General features: G+C 34.9%; 2 protein-coding genes across 2 annotated transcripts; one reads left to right on the forward strand and one right to left on the reverse strand.

Annotated features, from left to right (window-relative positions):
* Positions 1-6: 6 nt before the first annotated feature.
* Positions 7-5,514, forward strand: LOC107843729 (2-Cys peroxiredoxin BAS1, chloroplastic). Its single transcript, XM_016688104.2, has 7 exons — positions 7-268; positions 2,062-2,136; positions 2,903-2,984; positions 3,106-3,185; positions 4,237-4,362; positions 5,026-5,139; positions 5,256-5,514. Exons 1-7 carry the CDS (start codon positions 65-67, stop codon positions 5,370-5,372), a joined length of 798 nt encoding a protein of 265 aa, XP_016543590.1. The 5' UTR covers positions 7-64; the 3' UTR covers positions 5,373-5,514.
* A 1,078-nt stretch (positions 5,515-6,592) lies between these two features.
* On the reverse strand, positions 6,593-10,927 carry LOC107843728 (cytokinin riboside 5'-monophosphate phosphoribohydrolase LOG7). Its single transcript, XM_016688103.2, has 7 exons — positions 10,660-10,927; positions 9,622-9,719; positions 8,669-8,699; positions 8,466-8,565; positions 8,257-8,327; positions 7,355-7,498; positions 6,593-6,865 (listed from the first exon to the last, which is right to left on the reverse strand). Exons 1-7 carry the CDS (start codon positions 10,801-10,803, stop codon positions 6,767-6,769), a joined length of 687 nt encoding a protein of 228 aa, XP_016543589.2. The 5' UTR covers positions 10,804-10,927; the 3' UTR covers positions 6,593-6,766.
* Between the last annotated feature and the right edge of the window lie 367 nt (positions 10,928-11,294).

Consider the following 11,294-nt stretch of genomic DNA (forward strand, 5'->3'; position numbering starts at 1 on the left):
GCCCCTTTTTCTATACTGTCCATTCATACTACTCACTATTCTTTTTCCATTCTATCCCTCCCAAATGGCTTGCTCTGCTTCTGCTTCTTCAACAACTGCTGCTCTTCTTTCTTCTACTTGTAGAGCTTCCATTTCACCTAAATATAAATCCCCCGTTTCCCTCCCTTCTTCTTCTTTCAATGGTAAGCCATTTGTTTCTCGTGTAGCTCGCTCACTCTCTACTCCTCTTGCTCAATCACAACGCCGCCCTTTTGCTGTCCGTGCCTCTGTAAGTATTTGAGTATTCTTAAACATGAAAAGAATATGTTTTTATGTTAAGATATATAGTAGTAATATAGAAAACCAAGAGATAATTCACCACTTTGTGTGTCTATTTTACCCTTGTTATTAATTGTTGTACTTATATGGACAAGTAAAAATAGATGGAGGGAATAAAAGTGAAGGAAAAGTGGAAATGTACTTTCAAAAGTGAATATGGGAGTAACATTTTGAGTTGATTGTTTGAAATTGTGAATGTTTTGGAAATGGGTTCACTTTAATTCCGGATAAAGTTTCTTTTCTTTCCCCCTCTTTTTAACTGTGTTTATGAAGGTTAGTAGGAAGGTGTGGAGGACGCGAACTAGGGGAGAAGGTTAGTAGGAAGGAGTGTCTGGGCTGGTAAGTAGGAGTGCTTTGTTTTGTTATCCGTGGCAGTAGTCGTGGTGTGATGCTTGTATTGACTTGTTTTTGGAGTGTTGGTGTTGTTTCGGATTGATCGAGTGTAGTGTAGTATTACTTTGTGGTAGTCTTCTTTGTTATTATTTGTTGATTGTGTTTACTTCCTATGTTCGTTGTTTCTGTACTATGTCTTTTTCTAGATTGGTTTTGTCTTGAGATGGGGGTCTATACACTTAGCCCCCCTTCCCGAACCCCACCTTGTGGGAATATACTGGGTATGTTGTTGCTTAATAGAGTTTGTAATAATCAAGACTTGTTTGTGAAGCAATTCTCTTTTTCTTTCATTTTATTGTTCTCATTACTGTATTTTGTGTTGTGTTCTTGAATTTGGAAGCTCAATGTGGTTCGTTTAAAGCTGTGGTTTCTTCATTTTTATTATTTCCTTTTTCCGAACTGGTTTGAACTGTTTTTTCTCGAAGCAAGGGTCTATTGAAAACAACCTCTCTACCTCTTTAGTTAGGGGTAAGGTCTGCTTACACCTGCACTCTCCAGACCCTACTTTGTAGGATTACACTGGGTATGTAGTTGTTTGTTGTAATGTAGTTCGTTTAAACTTTTATCTATTAAATCCTTGCTTAATAGGAGTTCTGGATAAGACTGTGTGCATGGACCGCTACGTGAGGTGAAGTGCTGTGTGTAGCTTTTAGGCTTAAGCGTGCTTTCAACATACTTTATACTCATGAATCGTAAGGCGATGTAAATTTTATTTACGGACTGGTCTTTGGGGGAATGTGAATTATAATTTAGATGTCCACTTGTATCTAACTTAGGTGCTGGTAGAGTGGTGAACTGGAGTGCATATCTACATTAACTATTATGGTATGTTGTGTGCTCCATGCTTTCCCAAAAGGAATTATAGGATTGGATGACATTGGTTCTAATTAGAACTTCTGACCACCCCTTGCAACTCAATGTAAAACATAAGATGTATTGGGCATGACTATCTAGTAGATATTACGCTAGGTATAAACTAGTCAACTTAGCTTTTGTAGAGAGACCAAAAGTTGTTGTCATATGACTTGGAAGCAATGGTTTCTAGCTGTAGAAATAGCCTCTTGCAAGGATGCGGGGTAAGATTGCATACAATAGACCCTTGTGGTCCCACGCGCATAGTGGGAGCTTGGTGCAGCGGGCTGCACTTTTTCTTTTCTCGAGTTCCCACTCTTACCAAGAACCGTGGCCTTTTTCTTTTCTCAAGTTCCCACTCTTCCCAAGAACTTACCTTTTCTTCTACTTTATGTTGATCAAAACTCAAATGTTGTTAAGCTTCTCTGTGGTGCTTGTGCTTCTTTAAGATCAGGATTCAGCTATTTAATGTCATTTCATGTCTGTTTTCATATATAGAGTGAACTCCCACTTGTTGGAAATCAAGCACCAGACTTTGAGGCTGAAGCTGTTTTTGATCAAGAATTCATCAAGGTACTGTATTGGTGCTAGTATTACTTACCTGCAAGTGGAGAAAGATACTTAATTCCATTAAAAAAGTTTGCTTTTTGGATTTCAAAACATGAATGATATATTTAACTTTCTGTATAAAGATTTAACTTTTGACTCTATGCAATAAAATCATAAATATTTGATATTATCATTGTATCTTACCAATGAACAACTTGGTTTGTATTGTTTTTTCCTTCCCAATTTTTCTTAAAGTTTCATTAAGCTCATAAGAACAATTACGGCTTACTACTTGCTATTTTATAGAGTTTCGTTGGAACATGGAAGAATGCAGAGTAAGGGATGTGAAATTACTATTTAAAACCACATAGGAGCTAAGTGTTGCAAGCCTAAGTATCTAGTGAGTTTCCTCTAATTAGCCAAAAAGATAAACATTAGTCAATCAAACAAATCTTAATTCTAAAATACTCTGCGTCAGCTAAGTTGCGTTACATTGTTGGCTGAGAGTAAACACCATTAGTAAATCAGAAACCTTGAGGCTGTGTACATTGTTGGCTAACCCATCTGATTGCAGTTGGTGATGGAAATGAAGACAGAGAAAGAACAGAGTATAGTACTTCCTCAATATGCAACGCGTCCTGCTCATTTTAAGTTACATGAAGTTTGATATAATATGGTCCTAGGTTCTTACTTTCACTTCCGATTTTTGTTAGGAAAACCTTTGCACATGTAATAGAATTTTGTGGATTGTATCTGCTATTTGCTATTACAAAAATCCTTTTTTATGTAGGTTAAATTATCCGAGTACATCGGCAAGAAATACGTGATTCTCTTTTTCTACCCACTGGACTTCACATTTGTTTGCCCTACAGGTTGGTTTTGCCCCTGAAATCTCTCTGCTGCCAATTTCAAATTCTTCTAATTAGTTTGCACCGACGATTTTGGTTGCTGAATGTGTTGTTTTAATGTAATATCTTTTCTTTGTTACTGTAGAGATCACTGCTTTCAGTGACCGTTATGCAGAATTTGAAAAGGTGAACACAGAAATATTGGGTGTTTCCGTAGACAGTGTGGTAAGTATTTGTTTCCTTCAAATTAACTATTATGAAGTTGTAAATTCATCAACTTGTATGTGTGTGCACCTTGGTGGGATTACACTGGGTTTGTTGTTGTTGTATGTGTGCGCACAATGCTTTCAGTTTGTGCATTTCATATGCTTACTTCAGTATAATGTGATAATTTAATTGCTATTTCTTCAAAATGCCCAGAAAGGTTTAGTTTGTACTAAATGATTTGTTGTGATGTTGCATTTGTGCTGCTAAGTGTTAACTTGTATGCCTCTTTCGCTTGTTTGCAACTCAGTGTAACTTTGTGATGTATGACTTTACGCAAAAGCCTTTAGCATCTAGTTTATCTGTATAGATATGTGCAAGGGTTCCTCATCACTTATTTCTTCGCTTTACAAGAGTGATAGGCTGGGTTTAAGTTGGCCAGGGGTGGACAAGGAAATGTTATAACAAAAATCTTTACTTCAAGAAATCTATATTTTCTTATATTTAGTGAAAGAACTGGATATAAAAGAAGAATTTTTTCCTTCAAAATAAGAAAACTAAAAATAAACAATTGGCAAAAAGTTCAATCGAACTTAGGATTGCTAATGACATAATATTTGATTCAAGTAGTGCCACACACCGAGCCAGGTTGGTAGTTCAGCTCAACTCATTGAATTCGAGCTAAGTTTGGATAAATTCCTCGAAGTTTGTATTAATTTACCTGGAGAAGAGTCATGTATGCTTGGTCAGAAAAAACCCTTGGCCAAGCAAGACCATTGCCCAGAGTGGAGCCCTTGACCTCTGGTTGTTGGGTTCAACTTTCCCACATCTTAATCTCTGCACTGAAGGGATGTTATTGCGGAGTGGTTGGATCTTCTTAACCTTTTCCACTTCTTCTGCAGCAGGTCACGGAAATAGCTTGTGGCTTATGAGAAACTTTTGTGCATATTGTGGTGCCTCAGTTATGGACTTGCTTGCAATTATTCATTTGTAATATCCGATGATTTTTGTCGCTAGTCTCTTTAGTACCTTTTTGATCATCTATTATGATTTCATGCTGTTGCTCTTGCAGTTCTCCCACCTTGCATGGGTCCAAACTGAGAGGAAGTCTGGTGGTCTAGGTGATCTGAATTATCCATTAATTTCTGACATAACCAAGTCAATTTCAAAGGCATACAATGTACTGATCCCCGACCAGGTTTGTCCGTTCTGCTTGCCACTTTTAGATCTCTGTCCTGATTCATTTACATTTTATAAACTACTATTTCTAGATGTGTTACAAGTAAAATATTCATTTTTGGAGAGTACAGTACACTGTGCCGTGGACGTAAGAGCAGAGAGCTCTATTTATGCACAGAAACAATTAATCTTGGAAAGAAGTTGGCTTCTAGAAAATGTGCACAAGGATATCGTATTAAAATGTAGACAGTAAATTGCATCTATAGTATTTACACAGAATTTGTGTTGTTGTGGACCTCACTTAACTACACCCTGTCTGCTATCATACCGTATTCACCTTCGCCTCAGCCTTATTACTTACTTTGATTAGAAGACAAATGTGGAAATTTTCTGTTGCTGTGGTTGGACATATCAAAGGAAATTAGAGTTACTTCTAGGTTTTGCCTCTAGTTGACGAGGTTTCTTCTGTTTCTGTCGAAAATATGTTTAAAGTACTATTTTTCGAGTTGAATTTTAGTTGATATCTCTTGTAATTGGTTCTATCTCCCAAAAAAACAAAACAAAAAAGAAAAGGAGAGGGGCTTGGACATAATGCGCCTCATTTGATGTCGTGTTTTCTCGTGGCTCACACATTCTGTCATAATGGAATAAGCTACCCACAATGTTTCTGGTGTTGTTTCAGGGAATTGCATTGAGAGGACTTTTCATCATCGACAAGGAAGGAGTTATTCAACATTCAACCATTAACAATCTTGGAATTGGTAGGAGCGTCGATGAAACATTGAGAACTCTTCAGGTATAAATCGGCCATTATATTCCAGCTTTCGACAGTACACATTTCAGCCTCATATACTTTGATCTGAATCAAAGTAATATATCTTTGCTTATTATTGTTTTCGGTTTGCCAAACAGGCGTTGCAATACGTTCAGGAGAACCCAGACGAAGTATGCCCGGCTGGATGGAAGCCTGGGGAGAAATCCATGAAGCCTGATCCCAAGGGCAGCAAAGAATACTTTGCATCCATATGAAGAGATGAAATGAAATTGCTTTCATCTATTTGTTGTTGAGGTACTGGTCGAGTTTTTGGCATTTTTGAGAATAGATAATGTACACTCATATATTCTGCCTTTGAATACCATTACCTTTAAATAATGTCTCAAGTTCATGATACGTATTTGGTCGTTCTGGACAAATTGCTAGGTTTTGCCCTTGACCCTATAGTAATGGTCCAACGATAGTTAAAAGTCATAGCAAATCCAATAGCTACTTGTACTGCAGGATAGGTAAGGATTAAGGAAGCACTTTATGATAATTTTTAGTTATTCGATGTAGTCGTTTATATCTCTAGCTAATAAGTAGCATCTCCTTAATTCCATAGCAATCATATACTAGCCAATTAAATTATATGTATGTGTGAACTCATAATTCGACTAAGACTTTAAAAACGAAAAAAAAAAATTGGGGGTAGGGAAAGGGTATTACAATGTGGGAAATCAACCCCCACCAACAAGGTGGAAGTTCAGGTAACTAAGCTACTAAACTTTCCCTTAATTCGACTAAGACTTGGTCTATAACCACATGTTTTTTTTAAAAAAAAAATTATGAAAAATTGAGAATAATATGACCCTTCATTTGATTAATCATATTTCTATTCGGAAATTCCACATATTTTGGAGTCAACCATTTCATCGAGATGGTTTACAACCATAAACATTCTATTAATCAAAGATAATAAAGAATTGATCACATAATTTTCAGATGGTTCATGAATCACCTAACATATAATGAAGCAATAATTAACATTTCATAACACATTAATTTATTAAACATGCAATTCGTCTTGCAATTTTTTTTTTCCAAACAAAATTGAAGTCGATTGTATAATTCGTTTGTTGCATTGTAATCTAAGTTAGCCAAATTGCTGCTGCCTCACCTACCTCCATGTATAAACAAACAAAATCATTAGGGATTCAATATGCTTTAAAACTAAATGAATTGCCAGCACGATAAATACTTATACACACCAGATGTTTACATCAAATTAATATATAACTTATTATAGAATAACTCTGCTCGTGATTCGAGATTTACTAAAAGGAATAGAAAGAGGGCAACATCCACACATTTTTAAGTTAGCACACCAATGAATTTGCAAGAAAAAGAGCATATACTATATAGTAAACATATATAAAAAGCATAATGCCAGAACAAAATGGACCTTCCACAGACAGATCCACAAAAACAGATATATTCGAAGCATATGCCTTGAGCAAAATGGACCTCCAAAGATCCACAAAAACTGATAATATATTTTTTTTTCTTTTTTTTCCCTTCCAAATCTGTATAATACTACGTATACTGAAATTTCTAAAATACTCGATACGCAAAAATAACAGTATGTAACGAAAAAAGCAACTACATTTTAAGTAGGAACACTGGATTCAGGCGTATAATTATATCTTTGAATTTCATCCTCCCATATCAATTTTGATATTATTTCATCCTTCTCAGGTACATGTTCCTGTAACAGCAAGAAAAAATAATAATAAGCTTAAACTATGAACAAAAGAGAAAGCAATAAACTAATAGATGTGATATTAAATATTTAGAGAACCTTCTATATGAAAGCCTCAATTGGGACACAACATTTTATTAATAAAATAGCATGTTAGTGCTATGATGCTTTTCAAGTTGAACCATTCAAAGAACTTAAAACTATTTTTATAATTGTTACTTTTGACAAAACAAATAAAGAATTAGGATGTTGCAACAACTCACAATGCTTATATTACTAAAATAAATGCTATCCTCTCCGCTTCAATTTGTTTTTCTTACTCCCAACTTTCCACGTGGCAGTTTAAGACCACAAGATTAAAAATCTTTTGTGCATTAACATATCTCTAGTTTACGACAACAAGATTCAGAAGTCTTTTTTATCGTGTCGAGTCAAAATCAAACGAACAAACTGAAACGGAAGGAGTATGACACTGTGAATATACATCATATATACCTCAAGTTCTCTGATCAACTCTTCGGCTGTTGGAGCAGACACGATTATGCGACGCGCAGTTGGAGAGATAAAGCCTTCATCAACGGCCTTATCGATGAAAGACAACAACGAATTATAGTAACCTTCAACATTCAACAGACCCACCTGCATAATTTTGACGTAGATTAAGTTAGTTATAGTTGAATTGTTCATACTTCAACATTATTCTAATGCTTAAGCAACACTTTCTTGCCATACAAACAGGATTATGAAGTATGATGATGATCAGACGTGCAAATCTTTGTATAATCTTTCCATGTTAACCAAGGACCACGTGCTTCGATACCCTTTTTCATTCCAATTTTGACGAGGATTGTTGACTCGAATGCAGGATTAAGTCTTTAGACATTTAAGAACATATTATATAAAACAAGGTATGTCGTGAAAAAGGCAAACAGAATTTCAGAATATATAATTTCTAGTGTTGGTTTGGGCATATTATGTTAAATGCTTGTACCAAAACGATATGTTGCTCGGACCCTCCAAAATGCCTAACAGATGTGTATCAGAAACAAGGGCGACGATATTTTTGAAGAGTTCGAGCAACATAGGCTAAAAGAAGGTATAAAAAAGTCACTCTAGAGGTGTTTGGAGAATGATGGCATCTAGTCAAAAGGTTAAAATTCAAGCAATGGACATCTTCACAACAAAGATTTCATCAATTCTTTGATTTCCTTTAATTCCAAGGGAACACATTTTGTGTCAAACTTTTCGTCATTAAATACTAATTTATCGTACTTTTTCACTTGAGAATGTTTCGTTTAGACCTTAATTAATCAAATACCTACCACCATTACTAAATTCTTGTTTGCATATTTCTATGAAAAGTACAGTCATCTGAACAAAAAATGTAGATTTCTTACTGGTTTCTGATGGATTCCAAGTTGAGCCCATGTAATGACTTCAAGAAGTTCTTCAAGTGTACCATAGCCACCTAAAAATTAAGAAAACAGAAACACCAATTCAACAACAACAATGTACACAGTAAAATCCCACAAGTGAGAATACAGAATACCGATTCAATAAAAACATTTGATTTCACTAAAGTCTTTTTGATGATTTTGCTGTTTACCAGGGAGGGCAATGAAAGCATCAGCTTGTCGAGCCATTTCAGCCTTTCTTTGGTGCATACCGGACACTGCTCTGACTTCGCCAACGGTTTGGCCAGTTAACTGTTACAACATTCAGGACCATAAAAAAAAAAAATTGGTACATGTCTTAAATATGATATGAACATAATACAAAAAGAATACAAAGTTTGTTCTGAATGGTTACCTCTCTTGGCATGAGAGTCTTCGGAATCACTCTGCAATAGAAACAGTCGAAATCCATTAAACAAACAGATAACGACACAGTAGTAATATTTCAGTTGCCCGAAAGAAAGTTTCTGTAGCTAAGGTGCATATGCTCGGCTATGTTGATCGAAATAATGCTCTCCGAAATGACACTACTGTTTGAAGAATCCGACATGCATTCCAGTAACATGGTGCTCAGCAAGAAATTGCCATTTATAAGCTGATAAAATGTATAGTACTAACACAGTAATAATTCTTTGCTTGCTCAGAAAATGACCCATTGTGTGCCAAAAAGGAAGATGCATAGACATCAATTATCAAAAAGGACCAACATTTGATCCCATGATGTCTGCCTTTAGGTAGTCCTCAAAAAGCCAATTCATTGACAACTGAGAAACTTACAAGGTCCTATAAAGATTTTAACTTTAATAGATCATAGAAAAAACTAAAACAATCTTGCATGTTCAGACTCGTCAAAAATGCCTTGCGGTTGCGTGTAGAATCCTTCAAAAGTTGTGCATTTTTTGAAGGATCCGACACGGGCACGGCATTGTATTTGGAGAGTCCAGGCAATATGATAGACCAGGATGGTTCGCAAATGGAATGAGTACAAAAAACACTTTCTTTCTCGTTTGAGTGTAAGAGAGTGGGATTTAATCGCTATCACTTAAATAATTTAACTCGTTGTAACAGGTTATCGACTCACTTTTGTCTAACTAGTTTGCAGAAATTCTTATATGTCCCTCAACGTTTAGAAGTTAAACTCAATGAATATAACAAAGAAAACGCCATCCAAAAGTCCATGAGATTAGAAAACATTTTGATCATTTCTAGTTCAAGGTCCCAAGATTGAAAGTCTCGTACATTATCTTAAACTATATACCAAGTCAAAATCATTCAAATAAATTGAAATGAAGGGAGTAAAACGCTTACCCTAGAACATGGCGCCCACCATCATGAACAGCCTGAGAAACAAGTCCCATCAAGCCAATACTTCCACCACCATACACTAAATCAATCCTTCTCTCCACCTTCACCCATCAAACTCATTAGCAAAATATCATTATAATCAAATTTTATTTTATTTTACATCCAGTAAAACATGTAATCATTACCAACAATACACAGAAAACAAGTTCTAAACACGTGACAAATAGTTGTATTTTAATATTTTTGTCATGCATGTGCATTTAATTTTCAACGAATTGTATTCTTGTAACTTGTAAGTTGTCATGATAACAAGGTGGCACGTTCTGTTCCCCATGGAAAGGCATGAGAATTGTAAGAATTTTTTAATTTCTTTGATAATTAATTTTTTCAATGAACTGAACCAACGAAAATTAGATCATGCAAGAACATTGGTTAACTAATTACAGCAGGCTACAGCTAGCATTCCTTTTTTCACTGTTACTCCATTAATTCTTTTTCCAACACACAAAAATGACCTTTAATTCTCTATCATGCCAAACATAACATAAAGAGCTATGGGTAAAAAACAAGTCAAGTAAGCCAATTTTTAGGGTTTCACACTTGAACTATCAACTGTTTCTTTTTCTTTCACCTACCTGATGGTAGATATTTCATGTACGAAACCAAATTAATTAAGAAACTCGCACATGTGATACGGTGATAGTTCAAATATGAAACTAAAAAAAATATGAAACTAAAAAATATATGATAATTTAGGTGAGCTTTTCACGATCATAAAAGTTTGGTTCTTGAAGCAAAGAAAAGGTGAAAATCAACAGAACAAAAATATTAGTACCAAAAATGATCACAACAAGATACAGACTAGAAAGAGAAATATTATAAGAACTCAAAGTAATAAAAATGTTAAAAGTTTGAAAGAGCCATGAACTACAAAACTTTCTACCAAATGAAAACAGAAAATGAAGAAGAAAAAGAAAATGGAAGGGATTAAAAATCATAGTACTATTTTTTTTCATGAAAATTAAAGCACAAAAAAGTTACCAGTTCTTTGCCTAAATCAATAGCAGCTTCTTGATAGCTAGGCTTTTTCCCAGAACTGCTTCCACAAAACACACAAATTCTATTAAACTTTGAATTTCTTTCTTGCTCCATATTTTTTTTAAAAAAATTCAAAGTATATTGCATGTGTATATGTTTTACCAAATAAGACCAAAAGGTTTTGGAACTAATATATGAATATGAAATGAGAAGAGGAAAAAGGACAACTTTTATAGACACTTTGTTCAGCTAGGGGTTAATTAAAAAATAGAGTAGTTGCCAATTTTTATTTAATGGATTTTATATTACATAGTTCTTTTTCTTATTGGCTAAACAATGTATACTAGTGTTATCAACATGAGTTTGTGGTGCAGTGAATGGGCTGCTTCACCCTTAACCAGAGGTCGAGGGTTTGACCCTGGATATGAAAAAAATTCTGTTGAGAGCGTTGTTATCTTAATGGGCCTGCAACGCACAATCTGAATTAATCGGAGTTTCAATACAAACACCAAACACTAAATAGGAAACCAAAAAAAATAGAGTACTAGTGTTATTATTATTGCTCACAAACGGACAAAGAAAGTATACGTTCTTGGGAATGTTCATTTCTTTAATTTCTGTCTCAAATTATTTAGTTA

The sequence above is a fragment of the Capsicum annuum genome, chromosome 10, assembly GCF_002878395.1.
Source record: "Capsicum annuum cultivar UCD-10X-F1 chromosome 10, UCD10Xv1.1, whole genome shotgun sequence".
NCBI lineage: Eukaryota > Viridiplantae > Streptophyta > Magnoliopsida > Solanales > Solanaceae > Capsicum > Capsicum annuum.

Excerpts from the sequence above, each read along its gene's own strand:
- LOC107843728 (XM_016688103.2), bottom strand. The coding sequence starts at position 10,803 with ATGCAATATACTTTGAATTTTTTTAAAAAAAATATGGAGCAAGAAAGA. Across the intron at positions 8,566-8,668 it reads AGACTCTCATGCCAAGAGAG|TTAACTGGCCAAACCGTTGG; the intron begins GTAACCATTCAG and ends ATGTTGTAACAG. Across the intron at positions 6,866-7,354 it reads AGTTGATCAGAGAACTTGAG|GAACATGTACCTGAGAAGGA; the intron begins GTATATATGATG and ends TTGCTGTTACAG.
- LOC107843729 (XM_016688104.2), top strand. The coding sequence starts at position 65 with ATGGCTTGCTCTGCTTCTGCTTCTTCAACAACTGCTGCTCTTCTTTCT. Across the intron at positions 269-2,061 it reads CTTTTGCTGTCCGTGCCTCT|AGTGAACTCCCACTTGTTGG; the intron begins GTAAGTATTTGA and ends TTTCATATATAG. Across the intron at positions 5,140-5,255 it reads AAACATTGAGAACTCTTCAG|GCGTTGCAATACGTTCAGGA; the intron begins GTATAAATCGGC and ends TTTGCCAAACAG.